Consider the following 16,405-nt stretch of genomic DNA (forward strand, 5'->3'; position numbering starts at 1 on the left):
CCCTGACATGAAGAAAACAAAATAAAAACCCAACAATAAATAAAAACGTTTAAAAAATGTTAATTGCTTTGGTTTCAGACCCTTTCAGAAACTTACATTTGTTTGGGGGCAGTGTCAAAACAAAGCAAAAGGCCACTAAAATATTCCTCCCTTCTCCAACAACCTATGTGTGGGGTTGACTTTTCTTCACATAACTGAACCAAAAAATGCAATATAACTTTTGTTTGTTTGTTTTGTTTTTCTGAGACGGATCTCATGTATTTCCGGCTGGCCCTGAAGTCACAATGTAGCCAAGGCTGGCCTCTATCTCCGGGTGCTGGGACTATAGTCGTTAGCTACCTTGCCTGACAACAATGCAATATATTTGATAAAGAAGCAGATATAAAAATCTAGTTTCTTCTACTAAACTGAAAATTAAAAGAGATGTGCAAATGTGTAAAAAAGGTGCCTCTTTTATCTTGATAACACGTCATGCTATTATGTACTGGGTTTATTATTAATTAGTAAGTCTTTTGGAAATTCTCTTTCTCCCTTTCTCCCTCTCCTTTTCTCCCTTCCCCCTTGTTTTGCTTTAATACAGGGTCTCACTGTATAGCTCTGGCTTTCCAGAACCTCAATTTGTAGCCCAGGCTAGCCTCAAACTCAGAGATCCAGCCACCTGAACAATTTATTTTAATTTTTAATGTTATAAATATAGATATGTAGCTGGATGTGATGGTATATGCCTATAATCCCAGCACTCAGAAGGCTGAAGCAGAAGGATGAGGAATAGAAGGCTATCCTGGGCTACATAGCAAGACTGTTTCAGATAGATAGGTAGATAGACAGCCAGACAGACAGAGTGGTGATTTGAATAGCAATGGCCCTTATGGTCTTGTAGATTTGAATACTTGGTCATTAGGAAGTGGAGCTACTTGATAGAGATTGGGAGGTGTGGCTTTGTTGGAGTGGGTGTGGCCTTGTTGGAGGAAGTGTGTCACTGTCTGGGTGGGCTTTGGGGTTTCAAATGCTCAAGCCAGTCCTAGTGTGTGTCTCTCCCTCTTCCTGCAGTCTGCCGATCTGGATGTAGAATTCTCAGCTACCTCTCCACCACGTCTGCCTGTGTGTCGCCATGCTTCTGGCCATGATGACAATAGACTAGATCTCTGAGACTGTAAGCAAGCCCCAATTAAATGTCATCCTTTAAAAGAGGTCATGGTGTCTCTTCACAGCAGAATACTGACTAAGTCATATATATATAAATATATACACTCCTTGGTCCCCTTAATAAAATTTAAGAACTCGGGGTTTGGAGAGTGAAGGCACTTGTCTACAAGCCTGCCAACCTGATATGGTGCCTGGGACCCATACGGTAGATGGAGAGAACCAAGTCCTGAAAGTTGTCCCCTCATCTCCACACTTGCACTGTGGTATGTATGCCCTTCACAATACACATAATAAATTTTAAAAAATATAATAAAGGGTTGGGGATTTAGCTCAGTGGTAGAGTGCTTGCCTAGCAAGCGCGAGGCCCTGGGTTCGATCATCAGCTCAAAAAAAAATATAATAAAGAATTTCAAAATAAATATAGGAGGCTCATCAGACCAAGAGTTTGAGACTTGCCATATTTTATGAACAGCCTGTGTCTATACAGGAAGCACACACACAAATGTGGAAAAGGCTCCAGAGCAGATACACAAAGTACAGCCAGGAAGTCGTTATCACAAGGTGGGACTGCAACTTCAAGAAAATCACAGCTCCAAGATTCGGTTTCAACGTTCTATAAGGTGGGATTGAGTTAGCAACAGGAGGGTTACTGTAAGGAACACCAAGTATGCATCATGATGCTAAGAATAACATCATTAACATAGCTGTACACTAAGCTATCATGTTTTCACAAATGATCAATGCCTTTAGATTTTTTTCTGTTTTTAAAATATTTTTAAAATTAAATTATTTATTCTTATTTTATATACATTGGTATTTTACCTGTGTGAGGGTGTTAGATCTTGGAGCTACAGACAGTTGTGAGCTGCCATGTGGGTGCTGGGGATTGAACCTGGTCTTCTGGAAGAGCAGTCAGTGCTCTTAACCACTGAGCCGTCTCTCCAGCCCCAGATTTTTTTTCTTATACAGTAGAAAATTAAAAACTAGATAATGTAAAGAGGTCTCAGCTCCCCCCCCCCACTTTAGTTTTTTTTTTGGTGGGGGAGAGGGCTGGAGAGATGGCTCAGCAATTAAGAGAACTTTCTGTTCCTGCAGCAGACCCAAGTTCAGATTCCAGCACCCACACTGAGTAGCTCACAACTCTTGCTACTCAAGCTCCAAGAGATCTAATACCCTCTTCTGGCCTCTGGATGCTTAAAAATGAATTATATTTATTAATTAATTGATTGATCTGTGCATGGGCGAGGCACAGCCACAGGGTGCAATGTGGAAGTCAGAGGACAACCTTTGGAAGTCAACTCTTCTCTTCCATCATGTGGGCCCAGGGTTCGAACTCAGGTATTCAGGCTTGGAAAATTAGCAGCTTTACCCACTGAGCCATGGATTTTTTTTTTTTTTTTCTTGCATGAAAAGTATCTATTGAGCTTTCTTTTTGTGTCTTTACGTGTGGTGGGATGGAAGGCCAGGCTCTTCCACAACCCAGGCAAACTTGCTATGCAGCTGAGGATGACCCTGAACTCTTGTTCACAGCTGTCAGGACTCTGGTTAGTACAGCTGTTCACATTCTACGTGGTCATGCCATGCAGCTCAACCATTTCTGTGTGTGGATTTTCAGTCTGCAAATACACACATGCTCTGAATCACTACTACACACTGAAATTATCTCAGATAGAAATGGTTTATAATCTCATTTTGCGGATCATATTCACATCTAGTTTAAAAATAAGGAAAATTCCAGAAGAGCACAAATAAACATCTGAATATCATTCTTAAAATCTGACTTCAGGCTAAAGACAGTCAAGTCGCTATTCACATCAGTAATTCTTAACAACAGAAGCTCATGAATCCCAAAACATGTGTCAGCATACAGTCTGACAACTACAAAAGCATAATACACACTGCTCGCCCAAAGTCTAGCCAGGGCTTAGCACACAGGAGATGTAGAGACTCTGCAAGACTGTTTCCTTAAGTCCCCTGCTCAGAGCCGCAGAAATGGAAGACACGGGAAGTGCGGGTACAGAAAGGAGGTTGTCAGCAGTGTTCCCATCACAAAGCTCCACCAATGACAGTAAGGTCATTTTTCAGCCCCTCATGTCAGTTCTTGTCTCCTCCCAACTTGATACCAGCTAGGAAGCTTTTTAAAGAAAAGACCACTGTTGGGGTGTCCACAGTTAGCAATGACTAGATGTGGGAGGAGACTGAGGGCATTCAACAGGCGACTGACTGCATGTCAGCTACCACGGCTCTGGAGATGGACTTACTCAAAATGGCTTAGGCAGCAGACTAAAGCTCAGGAGACAACCCAGAGTCAAGATTAAATACTGGAAAACAAGCTTCTCCCCTCTACTCCTCCCCATGGCGCCATTCCAAGATGGGCAGCTCCTCACCGACGGGGAAGTAACCTGCCAAGGGGTGGAGCCGAAGCACGAGGTCTAAACATTTGTTGCTCTCTATATCCCAGAGCTCAGAACTAGGAAGTACAAATTTTCTGCGATAAATAAAATGAGAGGAAATGTAGTGCACTTAGGGCTGGTGAGATGGCTCTTGCCCCACAGGCCTGACGACTGGAGGTCAGTCCCTGGAGCCCACAGTGGAAGGAGAGAACTGAGTACATAAAGTTGACCTACAACCTCCATATGTGCAATATTGGATGTGCTTGCCTGTGTGTCTAGGTCCTCTCTCTCCTCCACTCTAATAAAATATATATTATTTATATATAATTACTAATATATATATATATATATATGTATGTATGTATGTATGCTATATATATATTTTTTTTAAGTGACCTGGTTTGGACCATACAAAAGAGAATTAGGATGTACAATACTTAAGAAAAAATGTACAGAATAACAAAGCATAGGGTTCTGTAGTGTAGAAAATCTTAATTATTGCTCCTCCTTGGGGATCCTATGATGACAATATGAAAAGATGATCATGTCATCAAGCAGGTAATGTGCTATACAGATAGAACAGACATGGTTTCTCGGTTACTTATATGATTAACACATGCAACGCCTGCTGCAATCCTAAGAAGTGGTTGCTGTCATCTACCCCATTTTACAGAAACGTGAAGGGACGCTTGACATCTCTAACCCAGGCAAAAGCTCTGAGCTCAAGCTTCACAAGAAGACACAGCGGCGATTCTCACCACAACCTGAGTTTTCTTACCTCTGGCTTGCTGAGGCTAGATGAAACCAAGGAACCAGATCCCACATCCAAATCCCACTGCTTTTTCCCATGATTCTCAGCATCCAGTGCAGCAATTCTTCCATCTAAAGTGCTGATAATTACTAAGGATCTGTAAATGAAAAATAAATAGAACAAAAATTGGAAAGCAATCTAAGAAAGTTAGTCCCATCAGTAAGAAAAGAGGGGAGACCACTGCGCCTCAACCTTTAAGGTCTTGTCACCTATCTGTCTGTAGAGCAAGACAACTAACTTCACTACACCCTTTATCTGCTCAAGCCTCTGATGAAAAGCCCTCGATTCCTAGGTCTCCCCTCCTTCCACATCCTCATCACCTTCCATCACCTCATCATCCTCAATATCCTGGCTGTGTCCTCTCCTCCTCTCTTTCCTCACCTCCTGAGATCCATTCCTTTGCAACACATTCCTCTGCAAACTTTCTTGTATGTGTGCATGTGTATGTGTGCACATGTGTGTAGGCTGGAGCCCCAGGGGTCTTCCTGTTTCTCCTTCCCCAGGGCTGGAATTCCAGTAGTGTGCCACCACAGCCAGCTTCTACCTGGGCCTCTGCAGCAAGCACTTAACCTGAATAAGCCCCGACCTGGCTTTCCCCTAACCTTCACTCTCAGCCCCTCCCCAAATTCTCACTCTGCTGCTTGCTTTCCTAGAACATTCTTAAGAACACTACTTCCCCAAGGAAGGGAGGACATTCTCCTACCATGACTCTTGACTAGTGGGTCTTTCATTTCCTTGCTACTTCCGGCCCATTTCCTTCTCTTCTCCCTCAAAATTCTTGGGATCAGGCCGTTCCATCCATCAACCCTCCTAATGGTCCTATGCTGACCCTTTCATAGGTCACCAGCTTATTCCTGCAAGAGTTTAGCTGCTGGGGACTGCCACTAACTCGCATGACCTTTCCTCAGTTCTCTGGGGTTTTACTCTGTCTATTCGGCCTCTCCGGTCAGGCCCACCTTTCAAGTACCTCACTCCAGCCACCAAGGCTTTTCTTTCCTGCTCGCTTCCTCTTCTCTGACTCCAACAAACCTGACTCCATGAGAAGGTGTAAGTCGCTGATCCTACAACCCTAACCTCTCTCTTATCCACAAGTGTGAGAAAAACATTTCTGTTGTTTCTAGCCTCCCAGTCTATGGTACTTTATTATGGCAGCCTGAATACACAAGATGAGGATTCAAATCTCCTATACTTCCCAACTTAAAATCAGAACCAGCTAGGCCTAGAGGATACGGTTATGTTCCCAGCATCTGCGAGGCTGAAGTAGGAAAATTGAGAGCTTAAGGCCAACTTGGGCTACAATGAAAGACCCTGTCTCATAGCCCCCTCTTAAAAAAAGCCAAAAGTCCAATTACTAAATCAAGCCAAACAAACCACTCTTATTTCTAGCCTCTAATCCCTTTCTTGCATCTTTCTATAACAAAACTCCCACAGCACCAAAGCATTTCTCGCTGGAGTCACTGTTGACCTTCACAATGACAAATACTCAGGGTCAACTATCACTCCTGCATGTTGTGAAACATACCCTTTATGTGGCTTCTGAGATACCACGTTTTCCTGATTTATGTATTCATTCATTTATTTTTCCGGAGGCAGGGTCTCTCTAAGCACTGGAAACCCTTATAGCCCTGGCTGTCCTGGGCATCATTATGTAGACTAGGCTGGTCTCAAACACAGAGGTCTACTGCTTCTGCTTCCAGAGTACTGGCACTAAAAGCATGTGCCACCATTCTTGGATATTTTCCTAATTCCCCCCACATACAACAGACAGCAACTATTGCAGAAAACCACAGCCAATTAAAATGCAGAGGACAAGAAACCAAGAGATCATGTGGTACCCAGTCCCAATCACTACATCTCAATATAACTCCTAAGGCTTAGGGATCATTTCAGAAGAGGAAGTGGAAAGATTGTAAGAATCAGAGGAACAGGAAGTTTGCTGTGAGACTGTCTCCTAGAAATGTCAGAGAAGCTACATCCCTGAATTCACCTCAACACGGCTGTCTAAACAAGACCTGAACAGGCATCAGAAGAGAGAGATGAAGAGGGGGGGAACAGAATGCATTTATCTCCCCATGAACACACTATTTCAAACAAGGTGAAAAGCCTTTAACTTATTCAAGAACCAAAGAATTCACAGGTAGGACCTGGAAGTCAGACCTGGACACACCCCCATGGCTCTGCCTATATTCTCCTCAAAGTTTCACTCAGTTGGGGTTTTTATAACTTTTATTTATACATTTATTTTGCATTGTATATGTGTTTCATGCCTAACACTGGTGTCTTCTTCAGTTGTGCTCCATTTTATTTAAAGTTGGTTTTTTGTTTTTTTTTTTAATTGAACAAGATTTATTTTTAGCTGGGCTTGGTGGTGCATGCCTTTAATCCCAGCACTCAGGAGGCAGGCAGATTTCTGTTGAGTTCCAAGCCAGACTGGTCTACATAGTGAGTTCCAGGCCAGCCAAGGCTACATAGAGAAACCCATACCTCCCCCACCCCCACCCAAAAGATATTTTTTTTGTGTGTGTAGTATGTACATCCATATGTTTTGCATGTGTAGGTCATGTCTGTGGGTGCTTGTGGCGCCAAAGGGCGTTGGAGCCCCAGGAGCTGGAGTTACAGGCAACTCTGAGCTGCCTGACACAGGTGCTGGGAACCAAATTTGGGTCCTCTGGAAGAGCAGCAAATACTCTTGAATGCTGAGCCATTTTTCCTGCCCCTTTACTTCACTGATGGAGACAGAATCTCTTTTGGAACCCAGAGCTGGCCTATTCCCTCTAGTCTAGTTAGCCAGCTTGCTGAGGGTGGGAGAGGGGAGGAGCATGGTTCTAGACTTCACACCTGCTGAGCAGCTAGTGTCTTACCCACTGGGCCATCTCCCAGCCCCTCGCCTTATTTTTTAATAGGTAAAATAGAGCTGTTTCACTTCGCTCAATATAACACAAACTGCCCGATTATAAAAAACGATAACGCTGGGCAGTGGTGGCACACGCCTGTAATCCCAGCACTTGGGAGGCAGAGGCAGGTGAATCTCTACGAGTTCGAGGCCAGCCTGGTCTACAGAACTAGTCCAGGACAGGTTCCAAAGCTACAAAGAAACCCTGTCTCAAAAAACCAACCAAACAAACAATTACAAACTATTAAAGGCTCACAAGACAATGCATCGTGACATCCAGAATGAATTTCATGCAAGTTAAGCTGTGCCAACCGATTTGTAGCAGAGGAGGCCAAGAATTCAAGCCTCGCTAGAGCATGACCTCTAACGGCTTCTGGGAGCCCTAGCTCCTTAGTGCAGCAGCTCCCAGCCAGCAGCACCCCAAACCTTTCCTGCTACTGTAGGAAGGGTTTTGGCAATCTAAGCCCCTTTCAAGTGTCCCACAGAGGCCTCGGCCTCTGCCAGACTCTCGCCTGTCATTCCATAGCTCTCCATCTCTTCCTAGCAGGCACTTTCTGTTTGTACTGCACACTCTTCCTGGAAAGTCGGGGCCCAGTTTTCTCTCTCGTGGAAAGGACAGCCCCATACAAACCTACATGGTATTTGCGGTGGACCATCCCTTTCAGGACAGCTCAGCTGGTAGGTTCCACCCCTTATCAGGATGACACAATCAGAAAATTAAACCTCTCAGCCAGTTTCTTCCTTCTACTTCTTCCTCTCTTCACACTACACCCGTTGTTCACTTTGCCACCTAACGCATATCACAGACCTCACCCCCACTTGCTCTCTTAGCCTCTCGAGACATTACGATCATAGCCATGTATTCCTGATTCTGTTTCCAAAGTTGCCCTTAAGTTTGCCTCTTCATTATCCCTGTGCTGGCCCTAGACTTGCATTATCCCTGTGCTGGCCCTAGACTTGCATTATCCCTGTGCTGGCCCTAGACTTGCATTATCCCTGTGCTGGCCCTAGACTTGCATTTTCATTAAAACACCGTAAAAGCCTGTCTGACATATTTTCTGGCCTCAGAACCATTTCTTCCCATTTCTGATGAGTTTGAGTCCATGGGAGAGCTCTGATTAACTTCTGCTGTGCCCACCGCTTTGTAAGGGACAGAACGCTTTCACAATTCAGCTCCTGTGTACTTTCCTAACCTCATTCTGTCTCTGCTGCCAAGCTAATCCCCTCTCCTCACACCTCTCTCAACCCATGACAACACCCCACCCCAGGGATTTCCAGCCCTTTCAACAAGCTTCCTTTGTTCACTCAATTTTCACCCTGTCTTCAAATATTTCTTTTGCCAAGTGCTTAATACTCCATTAATTTTCTTTATATTTATTTTATTTGTTTAGGTGGGGGGGCATACATGTGCCATGATCTGAATTGCGGATGTCAGAGGACAATTGGTTCTCTCCTTTCACCAAATGAGTTCTAGGGATGGAGATCATGCATCAGGGTTGGCGGCAAGCTCCTTCACCTGCTGACCCATTTTGGTAGCCTACATTGCCCTAGCTTTAAAGAAAATATTTAAAACTAGCCTAAATAGTCAGCATTTCTGGGAAGAAAGAAATACAATTATTATTGAAGGTTTGACATAATTGGAGCTCAAAGCAAAGAAGTTCACTCTTTTGTGTTTGTTCGCCTGTTGAGACAGGGTATTTTATAGCCTCAGATACACTGTGTATATAGCAGAGGATGGCACTTAATATTTATCTAGTCCTTCTGCCTCTGAGTGCTGCGGGGATTACAGGTATGTGTCACCACATCTGGCTTTTTAATTAGTGTTTTCTTTATTAAATGTCTCATTCCATTACATTATTTAAATAACCTATAGTCCATGGATTCCCACTGGATCTCAAAGATCCCTTATATAGATCCACAGTGATCTGGGAACTCAGGCTTGGAAATCCTGCTAAGTTCACTATAAAACTCCCACTGTGCCCTTGCTTGTGTGATTCTGTGGTCTATTCTGACCAAGAGAGTTTCTTTTTCAAATTAGAAAGTTTTAATTTATTATTACTTGCATGTGCACACCCGTGTGTATGTGCCTGTGCATATGGATATCCCAAGACAACTTTGGGAGTCAAGTCTTTCCTTCCTCTCTTTCTTTGGGAGCTAGCTGACCTGCAAGTAAGCACCTGGTGCCTTTCCGGTCTCTGCCTCCATCCTGATGCAGGAGTGCTGGGATTACAGATGTGCCACCTCATCTGGACCCCAGAGATCAAATGTAGTCATTGGGCTTCATGGAAGCCATTTCATCTACTGAACCATTTCTTTGGCCCTTGACATTTCTTTGAAAGACATATTTTATTTTATGTGTACGAGTGTTTTACCTGCATGTTTGTATGTGGATGTACCATGTGTATGTCTGGTGCCTGTGGAGGTCAGAAGAGGGTATCAGATCACCTGGAGTTATGGATGGCTGTGAGCCACCATATAGGTGCTGGGACTCAAACCTGGGTCCTCTGCAAGAGTAGCAAGTGTTCTCAACCACTGAGACACCTCTCCAGCTCCACCTGACTTTTGTTTGTTTGTTTGCTTGTTTGTTTGTTTTTTGAGACAGGGTTTCTCTGTGTAGCTTTGCACCTTTTCCTGGAACTCACTTGGTAGCCCAGGCTGGCCTCGAACTCACAGAGACCTGCCTGCCTCTGCCTCTTGAATGCTGGGATTAAAGGCGTGCGCCACCACCTGACTCTTACATTCAAGGATTTGATAGTATGACAGTGACGCTCCCATTTTCTTCAGCTTCATGCCAGTATAAGGATGCCTGACTATCTACTACAGTCTAGTTAATTCTGTAAACAAAGTTATTTCTGCCAGATTCTGAGCGTCTCTCTACTCAGTGCCTGGCAGTGCCTAACTAGTAAAATGAGGAGATGTTTACCACACGAATTGATTATAGGATGTAGAGACATTATCCACATCAAATAGAGAGGCTAAGAAAGACGCAAAGAAATGGAACTTGCCTAGGATCACTCACAGATAAGTTTAGGACAGGCCTGGGGGATACATTCCTCCTAGCTCTGTTAGTCTATCAACTCCAAATCCGCCCAAAGGACCAGGATGCTACTGTAATATGCAATTTTTCTTGTTTTTTTTTTTTTGCTTCCAGAAATGACATCAAGGTGTCATTTATCTTGTAACCACTCGGATTACATCCTCAATTTAGCAGAAATGACTTTAGGCCAAATGAATACACAGGCTTCACTGGCTCTGCCTTGATTTTAAAGAACCCTGGGCTCTGACTTAGTCTATTTACTGACAGTTAAGTTTGCTGGATTCTGGGAGATGCTAAACTCCTTCATAAAGTCATTTCAAAGGAGTCTTGGACTTCCTGTGGACTTTCCAGCAGGTGACAGAAAGCATTATCTGGACTGAATAATTTACAGATTAGCAACTGTTTACTTTCTGCCCAGTGGTGGCACACACCTTTAATCTCAGCATTTGGAAGACAGAGGCAGGCAGATCTCTGTGAGTTCATGACCAGCATGGTCTACAGAGTGAGTTCCAGGACAGCCAGGGCTACCCAGAGAAACTCTGACACAAAACAAACAAACAAAAACCCTGCTTACTTTAATACTTTCTATTTATTTTCTTCTAGTGAATATACTTTACAAGCTATATATATGTGATAGGGCCAAGGATCTTCCACCAAAACATATACGAAGCATGTGTTTTCATACCAAAAAAACCCAAAAACTAATACTGACTGGACTTGATGCCCTAGTCCTCATCTACTAAGTCCTCCAACCAAGCCTCCTATGTTTAAACAGATCCTAAGAACAGCCAGTCTTCAAATGAGAACAAATAATACCTAAAGCTGTCAGCTGAGCTTTGTTCTGATATATCAGCTAGACCTTGAGGAAGCTTAAGCAAATTTACAGGTAACAGAGAAGTAACAGAGAGTCCTTTTTAAGATAGAAAACATTTTTTCCAGGTAAGATATGGTGGGGCATGCCTATAATCCTAGCACTAGGGAATCTGGAGGGTCCTTGAGGTTTCTGGGCTTCATTGTAACACTCTAAAAAACAACCAAAAACAAAACAAAACAAAAAGCCCCAGCATTTAGGTGGTGGAGGGACAGACGATCATGAGTTCAAAGCCAGCCTGGGCTACATGAGGAAAATAAAAAAGCATTTCTAATTTATACAATTAAACACATTTTACTCAAAGTGGTTACTCACAAATAGAACAGAGTTTTAAAAAACTACATATTTAATTTCCTCCCTCACATTTACCCTGTACCTTACACGTTCTTCTCTACTGCTAGTTACTATTGTCTTATTTGGTAGGTTTGTGTGTTTGTTTGCTTGCCTGTTTTTGATGTTTCCCATTAAGCTCTAGGCCTCCTCACTCATGCTAAGTATTTGTCTGTCACAGATCTACACCCAGGGTCCCTCAAAGTATTTTAAAACAACTTGTATAAATAACATGTATAAACAGCTGCTTTCATTAAAAAGAAAAAGGAAAAAGCAGGTGGAGATCCCAGGTGATTGGTACTGAAGAACCAATTTCTAACTACTGTTCACAGCACCTGACACACAGGTCCCTTAAAGAACAATCTAGTCCCTGTCACAGATATTCAGAGTCTAGGCATCAAGTTGAAGGCAACTGTAGAGAGGAAAGACAGTCCATTTACTGGCCCAAAGTATGTTTAGTTTGGCTTACAACCTGTTTGGGAAGTTACGTGTAAATTCTTCTTTAAATGTGACTTTTGGTTAACCTCCAGTCTGGAGTGGGAAAAGTGAACACTGACAGGCCTACATGATTGGCAATGCTCTCTTTCAACAAGTATTCAGACATACTATTTATTAATGGCCTAAAGGGGGTTTAAAACAACAAACAAACTATCATGCGTATGAATTTGAAAATCTGAGGAAGACCAGTTTTCTACACCTTTACTTCCTATCCACTCAGTCTGGGAAAAGGCAGAGTGGAAAGAGAAACAAAGAGGAATTAAATCATCTTACATTTGCAAAGTATTTGACGTTATCTCATTTAACCCCAAAACTTCTGTTAGCAGGTGAACGGTGTACAGACACACCAGGAAGAAAGGTCAAGTTCAGTAATACTTGTGTTAGGAAGTAGAGAGAACAAGCAAGGCAATGAGTGTGACAAGCAAGATCAAATTAGTTCTTTATAACTTCAGAACGTCTTTGGTGTGAAATGACCAACCCCTTGCAGGAACCAAGTAACACTCTGCAGGCCCAACCCCCTAAAGGAACCAAGTAACCCTCTACAGGAACCAAGTAAGACTTGGCAATTCATTACATGTTAAAATTAGAGCGGCTAATATAAACTCTGCCCGTATCCATAAATCCAACAGTTAAGTGTGTGATTGAGGTGTTCCTCCCAGTTTTCTGTGTGTGGGGTGGGGTGGGGGAGGGCATACCATTTACCAGTCCAAAGCTTAGGAAAAAACTGCTACTAGAAAAACAAGCTTACATTTTTGGGAAAAAAAAAAAAAAAAAAAAAAAAAAGAATGTTTATCCAGTCAGTCACATGCCTGAGATGCAGAATGATCACGTGGAGTGCCATGGGTAAAGAAAGGATATCAAACGGGAGAGTGACTCTCAGAAGGTCCCATCAGGCTATGCATCAAAAGACAAGGCACAAACATACAGACCTTCAATCCCCACCTCCCCCTGTTCTGCAAGTACCATAGTTCTTCACAGCTGTTTGCAATCAACGCTTGGTTAACTCAGCTCTGCCACTACAGCGCTCCCCTCGAAACAAACAGGATACCGTTCTATAATTATGGAACTGATATTCACAGATTTTTCTTTTTCACTTGTAAAGCACACTTAGAAAAACTTTTACTAAACTTTGAATATTTATCTCCTGCTGACCCAACTCACCATGGCTTCTCACTCATACACAGCAGGCTAACTACACCACGGCCGTGCAGCCCTCTTGGCCAGGGGTCAGATACTCTTCTCCTGGCCCATTTCCTCCATTTTCTCTCTTGTTTGAGTAGGAAGAAAGTGGTCCTCCCGACCACTCCGGTCCAACACACAGACCCTTCGCTGAACCAGAACTCACGGCAATGCTCCTCCCTTTGCCTCCCAGGTGCTGGGATGAGAAGCAGGAGCCACGTGGAATAAAGAGCCACCTTTATCCCTTTCTTTTTCAACCTGTCTGCACAGGTTCCCTCCTCAGACACTACGGTGAGGAAGGGGGAGTGGGGCGGGCAGAGAGTAGTCCTCACCTTTTGCAATTTGTTTCCTACTGCACTTAAACTCTTTCCAGACTCAGGCCTACCCTAGTGAGCTGTGCCTGTCCTCTCTAGGAGATAAAGGCATTTCCTGGGGCTTTTTCCTGAGCACTTCCTTTTTCTTGTAACTGTAGCTATCTGTCCGGCCTTCCCCCTAGCTCAAGTCATTCATTTTCACCTTCTTGCCAAGCATCAGTCTGGATGTCCTGCATCTCCAAGGCATAGGACCAACACCCCTTACCTTTTCTTCCCAGATTCCCTAAACCTCTTGATGTTCCTATGTTTGCTGTCATCAAGAGAAGAAGAACCAATTTACTTGCCGCAACTAAGATCTTGTTCCAACTATTTCTCATATTAGTCCCATGTAATGGCATATGATACTGAACTGCTATAATGTTCTTTTAGTATCCTTACCTCGAGTTTCAGTAAACCCTGTTGCTAGAGAAATATTTTAGCATAACTTTTGCTCAAGACTGCCATTCAAGATAACATTTCTCAAACTAACGTGCATATAAATCATATGGTGATCTATTACAATGCAGATGCTTGGTCAGTAAGTTGGGGTGGCACCTGATTCTGGAGGTCTAACATGTTTCCAAGTGATGATGCTGTTAGGGTAGGGATGCAAACACACACACACCCACACACACACACACCCCACGACAATGGTCTCAGCATAATTTCCAGCCCCCACACCTCTTGCTGTCTTATGTCCACTATCTATCAGAATTCTACCCATTTTTAAGAACCAAATCATTCTGTCACAGTAATTCCTTATGAAAACCACAAAAGCCTTGCGTCACCCATGACACTTCATTTGTGCTGCTTCATCTTGACTTCTGGACTACATACTTCTCCCAAGGGCAGGGGCTACCTGCTCCACCTTGGGACCACCACTGAATCGTGGCCTCCGATCGGCTTTAGTAAGTACCTGCTGCAGTGGGTAGGTGCTGTGTTCTAAGGAAAACAAAATGTTTCACTCTACTTCGTATAATTTACTCTGCACAGCTGCTCCACTCATCCAGGAGAGTCCATACATTGCAAGTGTATGAAAATTGTGTTACTTACTATTTAAAAACCTTTTAAATATAAGCATTCAAACAGTGTATGAGAATTCTAGGACTTAGCTTATTTCTAGTAGTCGCTGTAAGGTTCTGATACTTATTATAACATAGTAACTACTATGTTACAAACTTAAAAAAACTTTCTAATTTAGATCTGGCTTTCCCTGTCTTACTTTACCTAATTGCTCCTTTGTCATTCCTTTTGTTAAATAGTACCACTTTCTCCGCAAGTGCTGTCCGAAATATTCTTTATCGGTACAGTGTTTTACATTTCATGCAGACTTTGAAAATTGCTTCAAAACTTGTCTCTTGAATTTGTATGCTTATAAGGCTAAGAAACCCAACTAAAATAAACTATGGTAACCCTCTTTAGATATCAGAGAACTGCCAGAATCTATACAAGAACCTAACCAGAGCGCTTAAACTTCAGGGTGTTCAAGAGCTGTCGGGAGCGCTTGTTCAATACAACAGATTCCAGGTTCTTACCCAGAAAAGGTCTGGTTCAGTGGAACCGGGGCGGAGCCTAGAAAATGTCTATTAAACCAGCATCCCCCAGGCAATTCTGATGCAGGTGTTCCAGCAGATCTCAATTAGAGAAACAGAAAATCAAGAGCCCTCGACTAGGAGCCACAACGTACTTGTCTTTGAAGGATACATGTAGACATCTCTTTCGAAAGTCCTTTCTCAAAACAGCTGTCGCAACGGCGCCAGTATAAAACGAGTCACATACTTGGGAAGGAGAGTGTAAAAGGGACCAGGAGGATGGCTAAGCCTGAAAACAATGAAAGCGGGGAAGTGGACTTTCCTCTCTTAGCCAGGTGCTGGGTTCTCCGAGCAGCCCTCATCCTCCTTTGAGGATACTGTTGCGCTCCCACAACCAGAACCGGGAAGGCACTCTGATCGGGGAAAGAAGGTGTCACGGCTTTCTGCTTGTACACAGACACTCGTATCCCTGCAAGAGGCACCCGGATCCCGGTCCGCAACCTCTCACCTGCCTCGCGGCCGCAGCTCCACATCTTCGTCGGGCTCCATCGCGCGTGACTCATGTTCGCCAGCGGCGGCCGGCAGCGCCTCGGCGTCCTCCACGGTCACTTCGGCCGTCGTCACCGCAGGCACCCGCGCGGCCGAAGTCGGGGCGGCCGCTGCCCCTAAGCCGAACGCCGCGTCCGTCGTGGGCGCGGGCAGGCTGCGGGAGCGCGCGGCCGCCACGATCCCCGCCGCGCAGCCCAGGAGAAGCAGCAGCAGCAGTAGTAACGCGCGCGGCCCAGGCCGGGTGGCGCGCTCCATCAGCCGCCCGCCCCACGCGCGGGCATGGAGACCCGGCCGTCGGCGCCCGCCTGTCCCGCCGCTCGGAGCCTCGGAGCACCGCAAGCGCGCGCCACGGACCCCGCCGCCGCCACCTCCCGACTTTGCGCCGCAGCAGCAGGGCTGCCGGGCCACGTCTCAGCCACCGCCACCTGAGTGACAGCCTTGTGCGGACATCGCCCATTGAGTGAGCGTTCCGCACTCCTGCTCTGCGATTGGCTGCGCGCCCTGCCACTCCGAACCAGGCGGACGCGCTCCCGGTTGTCAACATCATGCCTACCAATGAAATTATAGTTTTGCATATGGGAGCCCGGCCCTTTTCCGGAAGCGATGACCAATGAGAAATGACCCTCCCCAGAGTCCTCTTAACCGATTGGTGAATCCTTTCAGTTCCCGAATGCCTTCTCTGGAACAGATTGGCCTGCCCTGCTATTGGCCTCGCCTCTCAAAGTGAGGCGCTGGAGAAGGCTTGGAGATCATTGGTGCAAGTGCATGCCCTTCCAAAGGCCTGAGCTAACTGCTTTTTGATTGGTTGGAAGC

General features: G+C 44.5%; 1 protein-coding gene across 1 annotated transcript in view; it reads right to left on the bottom strand.

Moving 5' to 3' along the window:
- Positions 1-16,068, bottom strand: part of Eif2ak3 (eukaryotic translation initiation factor 2 alpha kinase 3) — a 64,787-nt gene extending 48,719 nt beyond the window's left edge. Inside the window, exons 1-2 of the mRNA XM_036182099.1 lie at positions 15,552-16,068; positions 4,318-4,447 (exon numbers count right to left, since the gene is read on the bottom strand). Coding sequence (XP_036037992.1) covers positions 4,318-4,447; positions 15,552-15,847 — 426 coding nt within the window. The 5' untranslated portion in view covers positions 15,848-16,068. The remainder of the gene's footprint in view (positions 1-4,317; positions 4,448-15,551) is intronic.
- Positions 16,069-16,405: the final 337 nt, after the last annotated feature.

This window comes from Onychomys torridus, chromosome 3 (assembly GCF_903995425.1).
Source record: "Onychomys torridus chromosome 3, mOncTor1.1, whole genome shotgun sequence".
Classification (NCBI taxonomy): Eukaryota; Metazoa; Chordata; class Mammalia; order Rodentia; family Cricetidae; genus Onychomys; species Onychomys torridus.